General features: G+C 45.6%; 7 protein-coding genes across 7 annotated transcripts; 3 read left to right on the forward strand and 4 right to left on the reverse strand.

The window, feature by feature from the left end:
- Positions 1 to 796: 796 nt before the first annotated feature.
- N7529_002029 (uncharacterized protein) lies at positions 797 to 1,569 on the reverse strand (the record flags this gene model as incomplete). Its single annotated transcript, XM_057237560.1, has 5 exons — positions 797 to 897; positions 958 to 1,085; positions 1,143 to 1,269; positions 1,327 to 1,355; positions 1,409 to 1,569. The coding sequence occupies 5 exons, from the start codon at positions 1,567 to 1,569 to the stop codon at positions 797 to 799; spliced, it is 546 nt and encodes a 181-aa protein (XP_057102247.1).
- Positions 1,570 to 6,068: 4,499 nt separating this feature from the next.
- N7529_002030 (NACHT nucleoside triphosphatase) lies at positions 6,069 to 6,347 on the reverse strand (the record flags this gene model as incomplete). Its single annotated transcript, XM_057237561.1, has 1 exon — positions 6,069 to 6,347. One exon carries the CDS (start codon positions 6,345 to 6,347, stop codon positions 6,069 to 6,071), a length of 279 nt encoding a protein of 92 aa, XP_057102248.1.
- A 1,869-nt stretch (positions 6,348 to 8,216) lies between these two features.
- Positions 8,217 to 8,891, forward strand: N7529_002031 (uncharacterized protein; the record flags this gene model as incomplete). Its single annotated transcript, XM_057237562.1, has 1 exon — positions 8,217 to 8,891. One exon carries the CDS (start codon positions 8,217 to 8,219, stop codon positions 8,889 to 8,891), a length of 675 nt encoding a protein of 224 aa, XP_057102249.1.
- Positions 8,892 to 9,810: 919 nt separating this feature from the next.
- On the reverse strand, positions 9,811 to 11,337 carry N7529_002032 (uncharacterized protein; the record flags this gene model as incomplete). Its single annotated transcript, XM_057237563.1, has 1 exon — positions 9,811 to 11,337. The coding sequence occupies one exon, from the start codon at positions 11,335 to 11,337 to the stop codon at positions 9,811 to 9,813; it is 1,527 nt and encodes a 508-aa protein (XP_057102250.1).
- Positions 11,338 to 13,066: 1,729 nt separating this feature from the next.
- On the reverse strand, positions 13,067 to 13,893 carry N7529_002033 (uncharacterized protein; the record flags this gene model as incomplete). The annotated part of the gene is made up of 2 exons (XM_057237564.1): positions 13,067 to 13,692; positions 13,749 to 13,893. 2 exons carry the CDS (start codon positions 13,891 to 13,893, stop codon positions 13,067 to 13,069), a joined length of 771 nt encoding a protein of 256 aa, XP_057102251.1.
- A 1,006-nt stretch (positions 13,894 to 14,899) lies between these two features.
- Positions 14,900 to 15,457, forward strand: N7529_002034 (uncharacterized protein; the record flags this gene model as incomplete). The annotated part of the gene is made up of 4 exons (XM_057237565.1): positions 14,900 to 14,943; positions 15,018 to 15,219; positions 15,277 to 15,324; positions 15,410 to 15,457. The coding sequence occupies 4 exons, from the start codon at positions 14,900 to 14,902 to the stop codon at positions 15,455 to 15,457; spliced, it is 342 nt and encodes a 113-aa protein (XP_057102252.1).
- Positions 15,458 to 15,992: 535 nt separating this feature from the next.
- N7529_002035 (GNAT family N-acetyltransferase) lies at positions 15,993 to 16,745 on the forward strand (the record flags this gene model as incomplete). Its single annotated transcript, XM_057237566.1, has 1 exon — positions 15,993 to 16,745. The coding sequence occupies one exon, from the start codon at positions 15,993 to 15,995 to the stop codon at positions 16,743 to 16,745; it is 753 nt and encodes a 250-aa protein (XP_057102253.1).
- Positions 16,746 to 17,818: the final 1,073 nt, after the last annotated feature.

Raw genomic sequence — 17,818 nt, forward strand, 5'->3', positions numbered from 1 at the left:
ACCTGGTGATCAAGATTCGCAATATGCCCCCACTCCAGGATACTACGATCGCACGCCTGCATCAAGTTATGGGCTTAGCCCTTCCCCCGACTATCACTCCGAAAACGATCTGGAAGTCCTATCACAACAACAAACGCAATCTCCTCGACTACTTCAGCTACTGTACATATTTGCTAGTAGACTCAGCCTTCTTCAGATAGTTTCTCCAGGGTATATTAGGGCTACTTCTTTCACTACGTCCAAAAAGATAATGAATAAATTAACCATTTTATTATTATTTGAGACAATCGATTGTTGAACCACTGGCTTGTAGTACTGTATATGTACTTCAGGAAGTGGATCACTCTATTTGTACGAACATGGATATATATAGTTGTCGTTTCCTGCATATCGTTCGCGAGGGGACAGGGTAATAATGTCACACACACCTGTATATATACATGTTCGTATGTAGTAATTCCACGACAAAATTGAGATTAATTTGGTTCCCACTGGCTCTTTATCTAGTGGCTTAAAGTTCAGCACGACATACGCAGTTCCCTGAGAACATACATGACGCAATCTGTACCCCACCAGAAACAGTAAGGTTTTGGTGATAGGAGCTTATTCGTGTGAAAATTTACAACGGAATCTACTATCTCAGTAAAAGGGCGAATAGAATAAGATAGAGAGTAGATAAATGAAAAAATGCGCTCCTGAAGGATACGTGACGGCTGCGAAGCACACCACGTGGCACAAAGCGCATAATCTTATTCCGGGATGTATAGCTAGTTGTCTGCCACCAGATGTCATTCATTTAGATAGGCACAACATCAACCCAGAAGCGAGTGTCATCGCTCTGGTACTTGTCGTCACTCTCAATCTGCTGTTGAATCCACGAAACACCATCCATGTACGCTGGCGATAAAGTCAGTAAAAAGGTTCGTGAACTAGGGGATCATATCAGATGAAACCCACTTTGGATATCAGCTGTGCCCGGGTTATAAACACCCGATTCTCCATTGCGATGACCACTGAACCAAATTTCATATCCGAAGTGGTTCTCGCCGTCGTGGCGAGATTGAATGTCCTTTTTCAGGTCCCAACTAGCACTCAAGTATTAGCTTGATGTACCTCGGCCTATCGCCTTTACCAAAACTTACTTGAGAACAGCACCATTAGAGACCTGGGCTGCGCTCTGACCCAGGAATTCAGATGCAGAATTTCTCAGCATATACCAGTTCTGCTTGAACAAGCCAAAATTTGTGCCATCGCCTGTTTTTCCATCACCTATAAGTACGGATGTTAGCACCACTTCTAGTTTCGCTGGCCAAATCTTAGACATACCATAAGTGTAGTCCGTGGTCATGGTGTCGCTAGTAGTTGTAAGCTAGGCTATTAGGAACGGATACCAAACAAGTAGACTCACGTCTCCAGCATGGCAATGGCCATATCACGAGTGTTACCACCAGCATCCAAGATCGCCTTCTTGCGAGCCCCGATCCCAGCTTTGGTATAGCTGCCTCGATCGGCCGCGGAAACTACCGCGGCCATAAGAGCCAAAGAGCCAAAAAGAGAGAGAAGCTGCATCTTTCACCAAGTCAAAGAAGAATGAATTATTTGCTAGTCAATTTAGTTGATAGATTTGTGATGCTCTAGAAACTTCGAGACTAACAGCTTCCTTTTATAATGGTGATCCAATCTACAGAAACCATGCATAATATAACATCTAAGACAACAGGACCGTATGATAGAGTTGCTGTACCCTCCTCCCGTGTGAAAATTAGAAAGGATCATCTTCCTCATGTCTCAATTATAGTATACAACGGATTCAAACCCCCCACCCCCCTTGGTTTATTCCGCGCGTATCTCTCCACATTAAACTGATATAGTTTCAGGTACAACAATAGTGTCAGACTTCTACCAACAGCCCAAAGGAGACGAACATACTCTCACAATTAAAAAGGGAAGTAACTAACAAGAAGAGTCAAAGATGGACTTGAGGAAGACGTGTATCAGACTATATAGATAATTGATATGGCAAAAGGACAAGGCGTTAGACTAAATGGTATCATTTGGAATTGTTTTCTCTGATTAATAATGCAATGTAGATCTACTCTTTAACGGCACATTGGTGGTGGCACTCGGGCGGAGTATTTTCGGAACTACACTATACTATCTGTTTCAATCGGACTCAATCGGACTTCCGCCTGCTGTCAGCTCAGCTCAAGTGGGGAATTCGAAGAGATGAACAGAGGCCACAGCGTGAAAGCACCGGCCAGTCAACGTTTCAGGTGACGTAGCCGGTAGTATAACAGGTTGTGTCGAATTCTAAGCTGAATAAATGGTAAAGACAGGGTGTTATACCCAGAGAATTATATGCCAACTGGTACCAGGCATACTTTACAAGAGTGTATAATACAGTGGATTATCAATATCCGTACAGATTGTTAAAATAGCGGGTTTTATCATATTAATTAGACTCATAAATATCATTGAGCCATACCATACATTTGCTGTACCGCTAGATCTCTAGTAGCTTCGAATGGGCGGATTAGTTATTAGTGTATGACAATTTCAATAATAGCATTAATATAAGAGAGTCATCGATATCTCATTGTTCAGATGATTCTGTCTAGTTTCTCGCGGAGCAACCCCCGCGCTTCTACTATAGGCGAAATAGCGGACCTTTCTCTGCTTAAAAGCGTAGAACTATTCTTCAAGATGATGGTCAGTGAGGTGCCCGTGAATTATGACTAGGGCTAATCAGAAGTGGTTCATCGCCCCTTGGCTTCGATATACTCCGTACAAAGTTTCCAACGGACCTTCTGTCTTCCTTTTGGAAAAGATATGTTATGGAGATGCCAGTCACCAATCACATGCGGGGATTGCGAGCTACTGGTCGCCCACCGAAAGCTAACCGAACATAAGAATAATCACGCCGCCAATTGGAAGATTAATATAGAACCATACGTTATAAAATTCAGCTTAAGAATAAAGGGATGTTGGGAAAGAGGCAAATCAATATTATATGAACTATCGCCCAAGACGATGTAAAGTCCTTTAATGCCCCTACAATCAACACCCCGAAAACAACCCCGAGATAAGCAACTAAAAGATCATTATAGCAGGGGATTAAGCACAAAGATGATATATTACTAAGCTTCGGCTATTTATTGAATTCTAGTGCAAACCAAAGTCCCACACAAGCCAGCGTGCTAGTATATCTATTGCTGTGTGTTAATTTTTCTCTTTGAAACTTGCTATGATCGGACTTGATTGGTAGCCATATATACAGTTCTCCTTCATATTCCTTGCCCTCTGTATCACTTGGGTATAACTTGAGTGCTTCCCATATAGAGTGTATAAGAGGACACCTTCAGTATATACCAAATATTCTCTTCCAAACTAGTGGCTTCTCACCTCTTTTTAACCTCCATTTATTTGTTGAAATGAGAATATCAGGAGAACCTCGCAGAAAGGAACCCCACTTCATAGCAAATTCCGCTGTGACCTCCCAATTCTCCGGACAAGACGGTACTCCCCAGACGAGTAACCTAGCATTACTAGTGCGAGTGTCCCAAAAGGCCGTAAGGTCATGGCATAATTCATCATCATCAAGGTTATCTCCGGCTCGGATGAGGTTGTCACGAAACTGAGGAAATGGGAAAATATCAAGCCATGGATGATGTGGGGTTGATCGTTGTAGGTCTGTGGGACGTAAAGTGGATGGGATACTATCCTCAGAAAGCTGAGGACCCTGTATACTGAATATTGAAATGGGTTCATCTTGACAAAGCCACTCCGCCGTCATCCCCATAGCCATGACATTATCGTATGCTGCCCGAAGGACATTTAGTCTGCTTAGGCTGATTAAAAGATCCGTCTTTGGCGAGCCTTCCAAATAACTATTCAGGGCTCTTTTTTCGAACTCATCCATGAGAGCATGTATATTCGGAGGGGCAAATGTACACTGTGAGTGTTGTGCCTCACATAGTGTGCATATAATTGGATTTAGCCGTGATTTGGCTCCGCTCTTTAGTAGTGCGAGGGTAGCAGCATCTCCAGTTTTAGGGACTTGCGGTGCTTCATTTGTTCGCTTTTCCCTTTGAGCGCGCGCCTCGAGACGTGCGCCTGGATTTAAAAGAAAGGACCGTGTTAGCTAGGTACGATCGATATCGATTATGTTATGAATAGGCGAATTTCTCACGGTAGGCTCTTTGATTTAGACGGTTCTGTATTCTCCGCCGTAAAGCCGCGCTAGTAACCCCCGTCAAATCGTCATCGGGAGAATAAGAGCTCTTTTGGGCGTTTGAGACTGGGGCGATTGATGACATTGGGGTTTCTATATGACTAGAATGAGAGGAGATTAGCACCGTTGGAACCGAAAGGCCGAAAGCAACGCGATTAGTAATGAAAAAGGTAACCTTGGAGGGGTCCGTAGGTATCAATTGTCTAGTTCCCGAATTTTAATGCCTATCCTTAGAATATTCTCCCACAGATAACCACAATCAGCTAATGGACATCCTCGTAGCGCCTTAGGTCTCCCTTATATTACCCTTTCTTGGGTATCCGTGGATTAGTCTGCTTACCCCTTGATGTTCATTGGTTAAACAGACCTGTGGACCGTCCAAACCTTGATTAGTCTGCTTACGTGTAGACTCGCATTGGTCATCTGCATGATTTGGTCCTCCACACTTGGCCCACATTGCCACAGTATCGAAATTGATGTACAACCATATTGGAAATCTCTTGACTAGCAGAATATCATATAATTAAAGTGGTGTGGGGCTAGGGTGTTAATAGTCACCCGATTCGATACCGAACCTGTAGATAACCGTGGAACACATGAATTTGTGGGCTTCAATTCTGCACGTGTTACTATTCCTGATTTTTCGTACAACTTGACTATGTTTCGAGTTGGTTAGAACTAACAAACAATATTACCTGCCAGATATTTACAAAAGAGCCTGGAGCAAGGTCTCGCCAACTACAGCTCCGCTCGGTGGGTTTTGGCCTGTGATCAACTTTCCACCTTTACCGCTAACAACCACCTTCACACCGAATAAACTATCGGCGCTCTTATACTTTCCTCCCCGGTTTCGCAGCTCGGATTCCAAAAGGAATGGCATGTTACGAGCCAAGTCTTGATGAAAAGAGTGCATTCAACTAGAATACTAAACATGGGGAAGGAAAGAAAGAAACAACACGCTGAAACAATTAAGGTAGTGATGCCTGAGGCATCCAATCAAACAATGTAAAACACGAACTACGGAAGGCGGTGGAACACGGCAGAACCGGTTCTGGATCATTGATCCTGAATTCTTCGTGACAGATCATATCGAGCTTCGAAGGAGGGAGCCTCGGCGCCATATTGCGTAATGATGTTGGAACGTTCAGGATCTCGGTGGTGGAAACCTCCTGATGCGGCATTGTTGGTCCAACACGGGGTAATTCATTTCTCCATGCTCACCCCTGCTCACCCTCCTGCTCAGTGAGCGGACGAAATAGGTTTGACTGAAGGTCTGGGGACGCAGGAGTAATGGGAAATGCACGTGACCTAACACTATCGTAGTTCTTGGTAACGTGGTTGTCATGGCGACAGATCTGAAAACTGCGGGCCTTCTTCAATGGTTGACCGATGGGCGTTACTGTTTCGGGGCACAAAGAGCAAATTCTTTCCTCCATGCTCACCCTGCTCATCCTCCTGCTCAGTGAGCGGATGAAATGATTTTTGACTGAAGTTCGGGGGAATCCTGGGGTATTGGGAAACGCATGTGACCTCGCAGTCTCATAGCTCCTGGAGCTTGAGTATCTCTGGAAGATCCATCTGAAAACTGCGGACCCTCAGATCTTGCCAGCTGAAGTAAACACAAACAGTATCTACGAATTCTAGGGTGCTAGATCGTGCCCACTCTCTCTTAGGTGGTTGGGTACAGGCTGCCCTACGCGTATCAATATATTGATCTACGGCTTCAATACCAATACTCTCTGTTGCACTACTCGGGTACTATAGTCTTGATTTGAGAGACCGGCATTTCATTACTTCTGCCTATTAAGGACGATTCTAGAAGGAACTTATTGGCTATTCATGGTGAAACGGGTATAGGAAGGCAGGCTATGACGACGTTGTGGCCACGTATTGAGCCAAGAGTATATGCGTTATGATCATTTCGAGGGGTTGGGAGAGGTTCATGCTCTTCATCTAGCATGGCTCTGGCTGCGGTTTGTTCTTTTGGAAGGGCGCACACCCATCCGATGGTATAGGCATCGTGTTGGAGTTGTTTTCGGTATGGTGGTGTGTCGGGACTAGCTTTGTTTTGTCCTGACACTGATTGCTCTGGCTGAGATTGGGAATTATCAGCCATGATGGATGAAGAACAGCTCGACAAACTAGAATGCTCAGACGAGCGAGATAGTACGCGATGTGTCAAACAAGCACTCCCTCTTCTAGCAGAAGACGCTGAGGAGTATCTGTTTTCAGAAAGTTCTAATGTGGTTCATGACGAGAATCTCAGTGGGACTCCAAAGAACTGAAAGAGGGGGAACTTCCTCTGCCTTGTCATCATGTGACTCTAGTGTGCTCAGCCAGAAAGATCAAGTGTGCCTTTCTGCTCGCCACACCGCTTTCTGAATGGTTTTGTATCGATTATACTTCTATGTGGGGGCGGGTAATGGCGTTCCCAGGAACGGGACGACCCGATCCCAATTACCGTAACCAGCCAGCCTTTTCCGGATAAAATATATGACCCTCATCGCTTGAAGAGTTCACTGTTTCCCAGCAATCAAAGTGCACATTCTAAGAAGTACTGGATCACAGTTGGTGATTAAAATGACCGAGGGATGAAGCGCCAATTCGTTTAACCATCTTTTTCTGAGGTCCGCAGCTTTGAGATGTGCTGCTAGGCTCCCAGGAACTGCAAGATCGCTAGGTCAGGTCCATTCCCTAATACCTAGCATCCCCAAGACATTTCACTCAACATTATCTCTCCTGCTGACTGAGCAAAAGGGTGAGCAAGGGTGAACATATGAAGTCGCTCCTCGCATCCCGTCAGCGGTCTCCCACCGCTCCCTGTCAAACCTCTCCTACATCACCATCTAGATTACTTCGCAACATGGCGCCAAGACTACCTGTCTCAAAGCTCGAAATGATTCAGAATATGCTATTGAGCAAATCATTGACTGCTTCACAAAGGGCTAAAGCTGCTGAATGTAGCAAACGTTCGATTATCAACATCAGCAACAACCTCCGCCGGCTCGGAAATGTCAGAGCACCCCCAACTCGAGTCGGTCGGCGACGGACCGTAACGTCTCCGATGATAGAAGCACTGTGCGATCGCCTCCTCGAAAAGCCCGGTTTATATGTGGACGAGATGGCAATCAATTTGTGGGACGAGTTCCGTGTTCAGGTCACAACTTCAAGCCTTAAACGGGCCTTTGCTTCGGTGGGTTGGTCGAAGAAGGTGGCTCGACAGAGAGCAAAGGAACAGAATGCGGATTTACGAGATTTCTATATATGCATAACCTGTCAGACTTTCAGTCGCATCAATTGATCTACGTGGATGAGTCTGGGTGCTGAATTGGGTTCAGACGGACAGGTCTCCGGTAGGCACGGCACCATTGCAAGTAGCCAACTTCCATCGTGACCAGAGCTACCAGATATTGCCTGCATACTGCGACGATGGAATCTTGCTCTCTCGTGTATTCCAGGGCTCCACGGATGCTGCAGTCTTCGAGGACTTCATTGGTCAGCTTCTTCATGGGAGGGGACCGACCGTCGATGTTGCTTAGTCACAATTACAGGTCTAATACAGAAGCTATTTTTATGCTGTCATTTACACGTGTGTTGGATTACTGCCAAGACAAGGGTTCAGGGGAAGAGTAACTGTAATAAGTGTAGCGTGTTCCAAGAGAGGGTTCGAGATACTTTCTCCGTGGGCAAGTGGTGAAACTAATTTCGATCCACCCTGTAAAGTCAGACGACACCTCGATCGTCGTGTCGGTAAATGATCGCTCCCAACGCGACCTGACGAAACTATTTGATCATCTCGACATCGATTGGACTGCCGTGGAAAAGCAACTGCTCAGGTGGGGCGAACTGTGCCGTCGAGGCAAGAAACTGAGGTTAAGTATTACCTTTAAACATGTTGAGGACGATCGTCTCTCCAAAACTGCCTCAGGTAGGGTCGAAAAAAGAGGAAGGTCATCGGTCACGAAGGTCATCGGTCACCAAACGAATGCTCAATAAGCGAGACGTTCAATTGGATGCCGAGGAAAACGCATCTGGGCAAGAATCGGTTTGGCGGAGTGTCTACAACTTGATGCGTTGTCCATCCTCCTCATGCCATCTTGGCCCACATTGCTGGCAAGACCCGCATGGCAAAAAACACTATGGACTGAGGAGCCATCATGTAAAGCGTCTAATCTCCTTTGTGGAGAAAGGTGCCCCCTTGCAGTCTCACGAGGACGTTCCGGACAATTTTCGTGAAGAGCTATATATGGAAGAGCGGCACAGATTTGAGAGCCAACAATCTGAAAACAACAAGATGATCGGCACTCCAGGAAGCTGTCATCCTATCAATATTCACTTCAATGGGATGCAATCTTCTCCGCAATCAGAGACGTCCAACACAGCCGCAGCTTCAGCAATGCTTCTGGCGCCAAATGACCAAGTCATAGATGACCTCAATATCACTGGATTACGAGATGAAGCTGTCAGAGATTATAGCGCATGGCATGAAGCGAATGTTAAGGACTACAACTTGAAAGCTCAATTCCGGCAAATATGCAATGTGGCGTTAGCCAATGGTCTAGATCTTAAGCTGATCTATGAGGACCTAGATCCGTCATTCTTCATCGACAAAGGAATTATGGTAGGTATCGCACGCCAATTTGTGAGAGATATTGGCTAATGGGCTAAGTGTGGGAGGAATGTCTCGTCGGTCGATCAAGCTACGCAGGCCGTAGCCTGAACTTGTGGGAGATGTAGGAAGGCGTTAGTATAGACTTCTGATTGACTCTTTAATCATTTACGTTTGACGCAACCCCTTTAGTGAATGACTTAACCACCGGTGTCGTAATATAATAAATACAGCTAGCAGAGAATTGAGCAATTTTGGTATCTGTTGGCGTATATATAGTGTGTCACCATAAGGTCAAGGCCATAACTCCTCCAACCCTATTGACTATTAAGTCCCAATGACCACGCCAGCATGTCGAAAATGACCTAAAGCACTCTGCTTTCGAGATCCCACAACCTCAATACACCACTCGAGGAAAGTGTGGAACCCTTGGTCTGGGTCTTCTTCATAACGCACCCAGTTCCGTCTAATGAAGGCTTTCAATTCCGAGAAGAACTCCTCGATAGGATTCAAGTCAGGTGAGTAAGGTGGCAGATATACTAGCTTTACTCCTGCTTCAGTACACAACTCCTCGATACGATCAGATCGATGGAAAGATGCATTGTCCATGACTAGTCTCGACAAATGTCAAGCTCAGTGGGTGGGAGAATTGCTCTTTCTCTACTCCCCGAGCCGACGGTGTTTTATTTGGGCCAATCTCAAAATGACGGACCGGCCTCTTACATCTCTAAGCGAGTGTAATTCTCCACACAGCTTGTCAAAACTTCCGTGGCCGAGTTTGAGTTAGCGAAGTTTTTCACAAGTACGTCTTGGATATTATCTTGATTTGATTCTTGGAAATATGCCATAGTCAAAGAACCCTGGGCATAGGGTCTGCGTCCCAGATATGTTGTAAATTTGCTTCCATCCATTGACTATATTCATTCATCATCTCTGTACCTCGTCCGCATCGCGAGCGCACAAACTATCTTCATATAGCATAACGAAAGTTCGGATTCTCCCGGTCTGTTAGGTCTAAAAACTCGTGGTTCTCTGGTAGGACGCTCGCCTCACCCAATGCCTCCTTCTCCTGATCACGCCGGCGATTCTCCCGGATTGATACCCACCGGATAAGGCATAGATCTGCTGTAATGAGGAAGTACAAAATGACAATAGAGATTTTGGCCGGCAAATACTGTGGGGCGTCTTTGGCTTGGAATGTCTGGGGCGAGATGATGTTGCCGACAGTGTAGGCGATCGTCTGGATGCACGACACGGTGATCTTCTTAGTTGATCCAGCTACATTGGTACTGGTGAGCCCAAGGATTGTCGTCCATCCGATCGGAATGCCCCCAGAGAGGTAGTATCCCACAAGAGCCGGCGCCTTGTCAGTTGTCGCCATAAGAATCGCCCCTACGATTCCTGGGATATGGCCCATGATGCACCAGAATAGTCGCTGCTGTGTCTTCATTGCCAGATAGGTCAAGCCAACCAAGACCACCACCTCGTAAGCCCCCAACGGGGTCACAAGTAAGAGACTTTGAGTTGGCGAGTAGCCCATCCCCGTTACCATGGTATTTCCAAAACTCGTGGCAATGGAGTTTGGTACATTTGCCGCCAGGACCCAGAAAGAGTAGAGCCAAGTGTGCGGGTCGGTAATGGCTTCAAAAAATTGAGCTTTTTTGAAAACATTGCTTCCAATGCCCTGCCCGTTGCCTCGAAGACGCTCCGCGTGCATTGCCTTTTCTTCTGGGGACAAGAATCCCGCAGTAACAGGGGAATCGGGCAGGATGAAGAAGAAGAGAATGCCGATCACCACGGTCAGCAGGCCCAGGATCAGAAAAATGACCTGCCAACCTCGCAGGGACGCACTAGGATCCCCACCAATATGAATTGCTACACCGTATGCGACGTAGCCGCCGAACATCTGCGCCCATCCACACATGGAGAACCACAGACCGACGCGGAAAGCCTGTTCCTCCTTCCGGTACCACTGCGAGGTGAAGACCACCCAGGCAGGCACGATAGCGGCTTCTGCGGCGCCCAGAAGCGTGCGGCAGACCATCAGAGTGGCAAAGGAATGACACGCGGACATACAGGCCAGGATGGTGCCCCAGATGGTAACGTTGACAGCCACATATCTTGCCAGGGGGAATGCTTGCACCAGGCGCATTGTGGGGAAGGAGAACGCGAGCTGGCCGAAAAAGAACACACTCGACACCCAGTTGAATTGGTTCCCATAGAGTTTTGCTGACTCGCGCATCCCGGTGACGCTGGCATAGCTGATGGCGATCTTATCCAGATACTGGAGGAAGTACACGATGCAGATCAGTGGCATGATATACAAATCTATTTTGCGCAAAAGTCGTCTAGATGTCTTGGGATCAAGAACTCTGAGCGAACCGGCTTCGGCCAGCAGCTGCAGTGCTCCATCGCCTACTATAGACTGAACGTGGGGGTTTCTTTCGTCGAATTTGGTCGGGACATTCTCTGTCAATGAAGATGTTGGAGCGATCATTCTGTCGGGGGTAGTGATATATAATCGAATTAGATCCTTAGAAGAGGGATCCGTTACTTAAGTAGAGACCGTGTTCTTGGTCAGTCATGAGCCATATCGACGGATTATCACGCCATCATCCTGTCACAAAAACCATTATTAGTGGAGATATATTGGGTCATAGTCATTGGGTAGTTCTTTCCCAAGATCCGATGGAGAATAAATTTATCAGTGATCTTATGTATTCCAATCAAGGCTCAGCACGAATAAAACCGGTGTGGTCCAGTACGGCTTAGCACCCGCGGGCGAAAGCATCGTGTCAAACCTATCGATACCATGCTGTATAAAACCGGAGGATATATTGCTCCGTATGCCTTATGTAATTAGAGCCCCCTGTCGATTCCCAGAGAATACTGTACGCGCTGGTATGCGAAAGGACCAATAGTAGGTTCTGTGACATACATTGAGTGTGTTCAAGTAAACTGTCTAATCGGGTTCCAGCTGAGCGGGACCACAGAACGGGACCACAGAAAATGTCGGTGAATTGCCAGCAAGGATCCACTATTATTTGTAATTACTTAGTCATGTTAGATCCCCCTATAAATTGCCAGAACCAGGGGTAATAAAAGACAGAGCATTCATACATTCTTATTGGCCAGGGCGAGTGAGCATACCGACAGAAAACTTCAGAGGGTCCACAGAAAAAAGCTTATGTAATCTGTGGTCCCTGCCAAGTCAGAGGCAGAGGGGGTCTACAAATTATATAAATATTTTTCTAGACCCCCTAAGGTTTTTCCGGTCGGATCAATCAAAGTTGAATCCCTTATTGGGGACTAGATTCAGCCTCTCTTTCAATATTAGAGGGTGTATTCAGGACTAAATTCCTCTTGAGAGGATCTGCTTATGTCAGTGATATACACAAGACGGAAGCTGTTCCAAGACTTCTATCACAGACGGCCCCACCTTCCGTGAGCCTTGTTATAGGCCCGCAAAAGGTTCAAGAGAGGCATTCCAATTTGAAACCCCTTCCACTACCGCCTTCCTGAAACAGCTATAACGCTTAGTATACCGGCCTTTTATTAGTGGCAGGCGAGTTTCACGCAAACATATTCTCTTTATGGCCTTTTCGCGGTTTAGAACCATTTCCTTGCTCCTTGGACATGGTTCTTCGATTCCCTTACGCGTTCAGCCCAAACGACGGGTGACCTTTAGACAAAGGATATAAGCTTAACATTAGTCTAATAGGTTTTGATGGCTTCTATAGCTATAGGACCTCGTCGTTAGGAACTGTTTAAAGTCTGTGACAGTTGCATCTCAAGAGACAACAACCAAGAAAAGGTCGGTGGCAACTACATCTACCGCGACTAGCATAATTACCAAGTTTGTTGAGAACGCCACAAAATGCACTACCTGATATCATTCGTTGAACCCTGCGTCTTTTTGGTCCCTTATTTTTGTTTCTATCAAAAACTCATTACCCCTTCTTCTTCACCTTCTACTTGGCATTAGATGGGAGCTTTACAAACTGATGTGCATCGACTATCGTTTTAGTCTTGTACAAAAATTTATTGCAACCTCTCAAAATACAAATGTTCCATGAAGGACATGTTTCAACTTGGCACATAGACAACAAATCCAGAACCCAACGTCGCTTCTTATTTAGCCAAAATGCCAAGATTAGTGATGGCTTCTCGCTTGATTTCAACAACAGAAAATGAATCATCGAGAGTCTTTTCCAGTCATTGTGCCTTCAAATAAAGTTTCCACTCCCTGAACAACGAGAGAGAGGAAACTCTTTCTTCGAGCACAAAGTGATTGCACCGGAGACCCATTTGACTCCCGAATATGACCCATCTTCGTATGAATCAGCAGAAAATGTACCCGCTTGTGTTTGTGAGCCGAGGCAGCCTTTCAAAACCCGACCAGTTTTGCGCGTCTTGATGGGCTTCGTTATCATAACGCCAGAGTAACCATTTGGAACTGTTGCCTTTACAGTCACAACAGTCTGTGTGGTCCATGTGCGGGAGTAGTCAATACCCGCAGAAGCACCCAACTTTTCCTTGATGAGACTCAAGTCCAGACCAGCACTGACGGTTATACCATTGCTCACGCTGTATCCGGAGCTGACAGACACATCAATGCCATTTCCAGTGCCGATCACAACGGGAGACATTTGGACATCCCAGTCAACGAAGGTTTGAGTTTTATCAGTAATTAATGCAGTAGTCAAGTCGCATGAATCACGGTGATAAATTCCAGAAGTGTTGTGTTTGGCAGGGTGGTAGTCCGGAGAAGCATTGTCGATTTCGGATGCGTGGAGGGGGAGCTCCTGCAAAGATAGCAGGCCATGATAGATGTCCTCATGAACAACCTCCACTAAAGAGCTTGTTTAGCTTTGTTTCCAGAGTCTGCCCTCTGCCTAGAACACTTACTACGGCCATTTCCAAAAATAATGACTTCTCCGGGTTGGAGCACATGGTCTGGAGTCCACTGGGTGCTATTGAGGCTTTGGTCAATGACTGGGGCAGCAGTTGCAGCAGTGACCAAAGCTATGTATAAAATTTGGTTGACAAGCATTGTTGGAAGAAAAGAGTCGATTTTAGGCGATGAACGAAGCGAATACTTTGCAACAATATCAGTCTTATGGAACTTCTGCGTGTTTAAATAGATCCCCCTAAATGGAACCAAGGTACGGTATGAATCCGGCAACCTGCAAAGATTGTTTATCTTCAGTTAACTCTTAGTCACGGCTGTGGATCACTTAAATGAGACAGACTGCTGTTTGTAGGCAGGATGTTCATGCCTTCGGATTTCAATACAAGGAACTTGGCAAAATCCCGCAGTTGACTATTCATCCGTCGGCGTCTGGAGCAAAACGCAGGAAAAAAAATAATAAATAGAGCCGGAACTTGAAACTGGAATCTCTTCAAAAATCACTGTCCTATGTCATATGGCCTAACAGATGCCAATTGCATTGTAGGCCCCTGAGTTTATACCCAATAAAATCAAGACCAAATGCAGAGGGCGCAATGATCTTCATCTTGGCTAAAGTTAAATAGATGCATCTCCCAGGAATGCGCTAGTGAGCGTTCTTATCTGCAGATCGGATGCCCCATCAGGGTTGACACGGAAATGAATCTGACACATTATTATGATTTTGGCCCCCAGATGAATTTATGTAGATTGTTCATCGATGGGCCTGCATCATCCCCCGAGGTTTCGCCAAACCTGTGGCATGGCGATTATGCAGGTATTCCCCGAGGTTTTCCCTGATCTACGGGGCTCAACACCTAAAGAGGAAGCCGTTAGTGCCAAGGTTAAATTTGAGACAATGTAGGATGAGACAAACTCAAACTTATTGAAGCACTGAAAGAGAAAGAGAAGTGACAGGATCGCTATCAAAGTAAATTTAAAAGCGATTCAAGTCTTGGTATCACATGTTGCCTGAATTTGATAGCCATCAAATCTACCGAACTGCACAGAATTTCGCCTTAAATACCCTCCCATCGACTATAGAATTTCGTTCCAGTCATTATACCACGACTTCGTTTCCTAGGATTATTTTTGGAAAGAACACTCGATCATGTTGCTTACTCGGGCCTCTTTGCTAGTCGCTTTGGCTGGAAGGTATGTAGCTTTGTCCACCTCTCAGCGAAAACAATTTAAAAAAGTTTCTGACATGCTATCATCTGTTCACTTAGTGTCCTGGCTGATCTGCACAATGTTGCAGTTTGCGTCTCCAATAGAAAATATTCGGCGATCGGTGGCACCCCTTTCAGCCCCAGCAACTCATGGGCAAAGCAGTATGAGATTCTACCGGACGAGACAAAATGTGCCTGTGACCTTTATAAACAGCGCAATACGGGTGACAAACAATGGGACCAATGTCCCGATTGTACCTTTGTAAGTCATTTGCTTGATCTTTGTGCAAGGTTCAGAGACATAGCTTACTTGAATTAGGACGGCAACTACTGTAATTCTGCTGGATGGCATATCGGTGGTGACGAGGTTAGTACCTCTTTTTTCGTTGATTGCAGTAAAAACTAACAAGGTCGTCAGATGACTTATTACTGTGAGAAAATGTGTCACGCAGAGGGGGCGGAAGGCAATTAGCACGAAGCGAACAAAGAGTGAGGTTTGAAATAAGTAGAACCAATGACAACTTTCAGTCTATGTGCAGGTCACATTAAAAGTCAGTAGAACCGACTGAACAACTAGAGCAAATGAATGGACTTTGTGCAATTTTGGCCCTGTAATAGTTCGAGTGAGTACTTGATCCCCCAGGACATCTGGGATCAAATATGCACTTCATCGCTCAAGCTGAGATTTTGCTTATTGCAAGCTTCTCACTAAACAGGAAATCGGCCGTCAACCTATTGTTTGCCGGGAATATGACATGTGCGCCTGGCCATGTAGTCAAATTCAAACTCTCAAACTAAAAACATTAAGAAATGCCTAACAACTGAGCCCTATGAAGTAGACCCATGTATTATAGTATATTAGCCACTTGGTGAGAGTCTTGTGGCCGCTGTATTGTGGCTAGCCTCTTGGCAAAGTCTTTTCCAAAAAAGGACAAGTGTTCAAATTTATCCCTCCCCCATTTTCCTTTCCCCCACTATGCATCGACACACGTCAGATGCTTTGACACATTTCCAAGAGCAATCAAGAACAAAGCCATGTCTCTCCAAAAACAGAGCGAGGATGGCGAATTAATAATCGAACTGATAAATGATGTGGACGATTTTATTCAGGCCTTTGATTGTGTGTCCGAAGCATTTGGTCGCCAGGCCGAGGATGGTATCTGGATAGCCATGAACCCAGGTTGGGATAGCCCAGAAGGAAGGGAGCGTGGGGCATCCCGCATGGCTGATCGATGGCGCCACACAACATTTGATTACAGGGGAAACCCGAACACCTTGTTTCTGAAAGCTACGCTACTGGGCCCAGGGGGCGCAAGTAAACGATCTATTGTTGGTTTAGCCATTTGGGTCCAGGCTTCCAGTGTTGAGGGCCATGGTGACCCCCCATTGTATGATCTTGAAGCTGCAATGAATCTTGGAGATATATATCCCGGAAACGAACCGGAACAACGTTATCTTTGCCAGGCCATTTCATCTCTGCAGAAGCGCCGCAGGGAGGTCATCGAGAAGAAGATCACGGAACTCCCACCAGCGGTATTCGTTTTGGACCTGTGTGCTGTTGATCCAATGCATCAGAGGAAAGGCATCGCGAAAGAGCTCGTAAAATGGGGTCTCGCTGAAGCTCGTCGCCGTGGAAATTTGGAAGCCATCACCGAAGCGTCCATCATGGGGCGGACTGTTTATTCGCGAATGGGTTTCAAGCCCGAAGGTGTTGACATTGAGTATTTTGTCGATGATGAATTCAGTTCTCGCAAGAGACCAGCCAATATCTTCATGCGAACCCGCTGATAAAATCGAGGAATGGATCAAATAAGCAACCTTCGTGTTACGCCCCCTTTGTCTTCAACACTCACTGGATTGAATATAGCACCGAGTTTATATGCTTCATTATATAAGGAAAGAATTTCAGGTTCACAATTAAGCTCACTCCGCTATACATCAAAGAACCAAACGACACCACCGAACATTACGGTGGTCACATTAACAAGATCGATAGATATTATTGTCTACTTAATGATCCACTGCCTATGTATGTATTTCTAAAAAATAAGCGAGTGCAATCCCGGAAGGCCGCTCTCCGTGCCTAGAAAAGCTACCTCCTTAGCTATCAGATGAATAGCAGTTAAGTTTACGAGATTTAGGATCCCGTTAACCAGGCAATGAAGAGATCTCCTGATGTTGATTTCTATAAATCTAGTGACGACTATACTGACGATGAAACTGGGGCTACTTTGATACCCCTAGCACCCAGAAGGCATCTAATATTCCTAGCAGTGCAAGCACTTCTGCAATTGTTCTATTTGTTACCTCGAGCGAGTAAGCGAAACCTTAGAATATACGACTTCAGCTAACAATTTAATTATAGATCAGAGAAGCTACGTTAGTATAGCGTTTATTTTAGGGCGTCAAGTGCCTTCTTCCCCTTTGGGGATAGTCTCCATGCACGGTGGTAGATAGCAGACAGCTTCCTCCATCTCTCTTCTCTCTCTTCTCTCCTCCATCCACAATTCAGTATTTCATTCTTCATATTTTATTGCCCGTTATATAATCTCCATGAGATAGTGAGCTCAAGCTGCTGATGGCCAAATTGTCACGAAGAATTCAGGATCAACGATCCTGAACCGGCTCTGCTGTGTTTCACCGCTCTTCTTCGGAACGTAGTTTGCATTGTTTGATTGGATGCCTCAGGCATCTTTATCTTCACCTTGGTTGTTTCAGCGTGTTGTTTCTTTCTTTCTTCCTTCTTTCTCCATGTTTAGTATTCTAGTTGAATGCACTCTTTTCCATCAAGACTTGGCTCGTAACACAAATTGAACCTTTGCTAGACACAGAATTTACAGCCCGCGAAAATTGTCCGCTTC

This window comes from Penicillium soppii (genome assembly GCF_028829465.1).
Source record: "Penicillium soppii strain IBT 18220 chromosome Unknown utg000002l, whole genome shotgun sequence".
Lineage (NCBI taxonomy): Eukaryota > Fungi > Ascomycota > Eurotiomycetes > Eurotiales > Aspergillaceae > Penicillium > Penicillium soppii.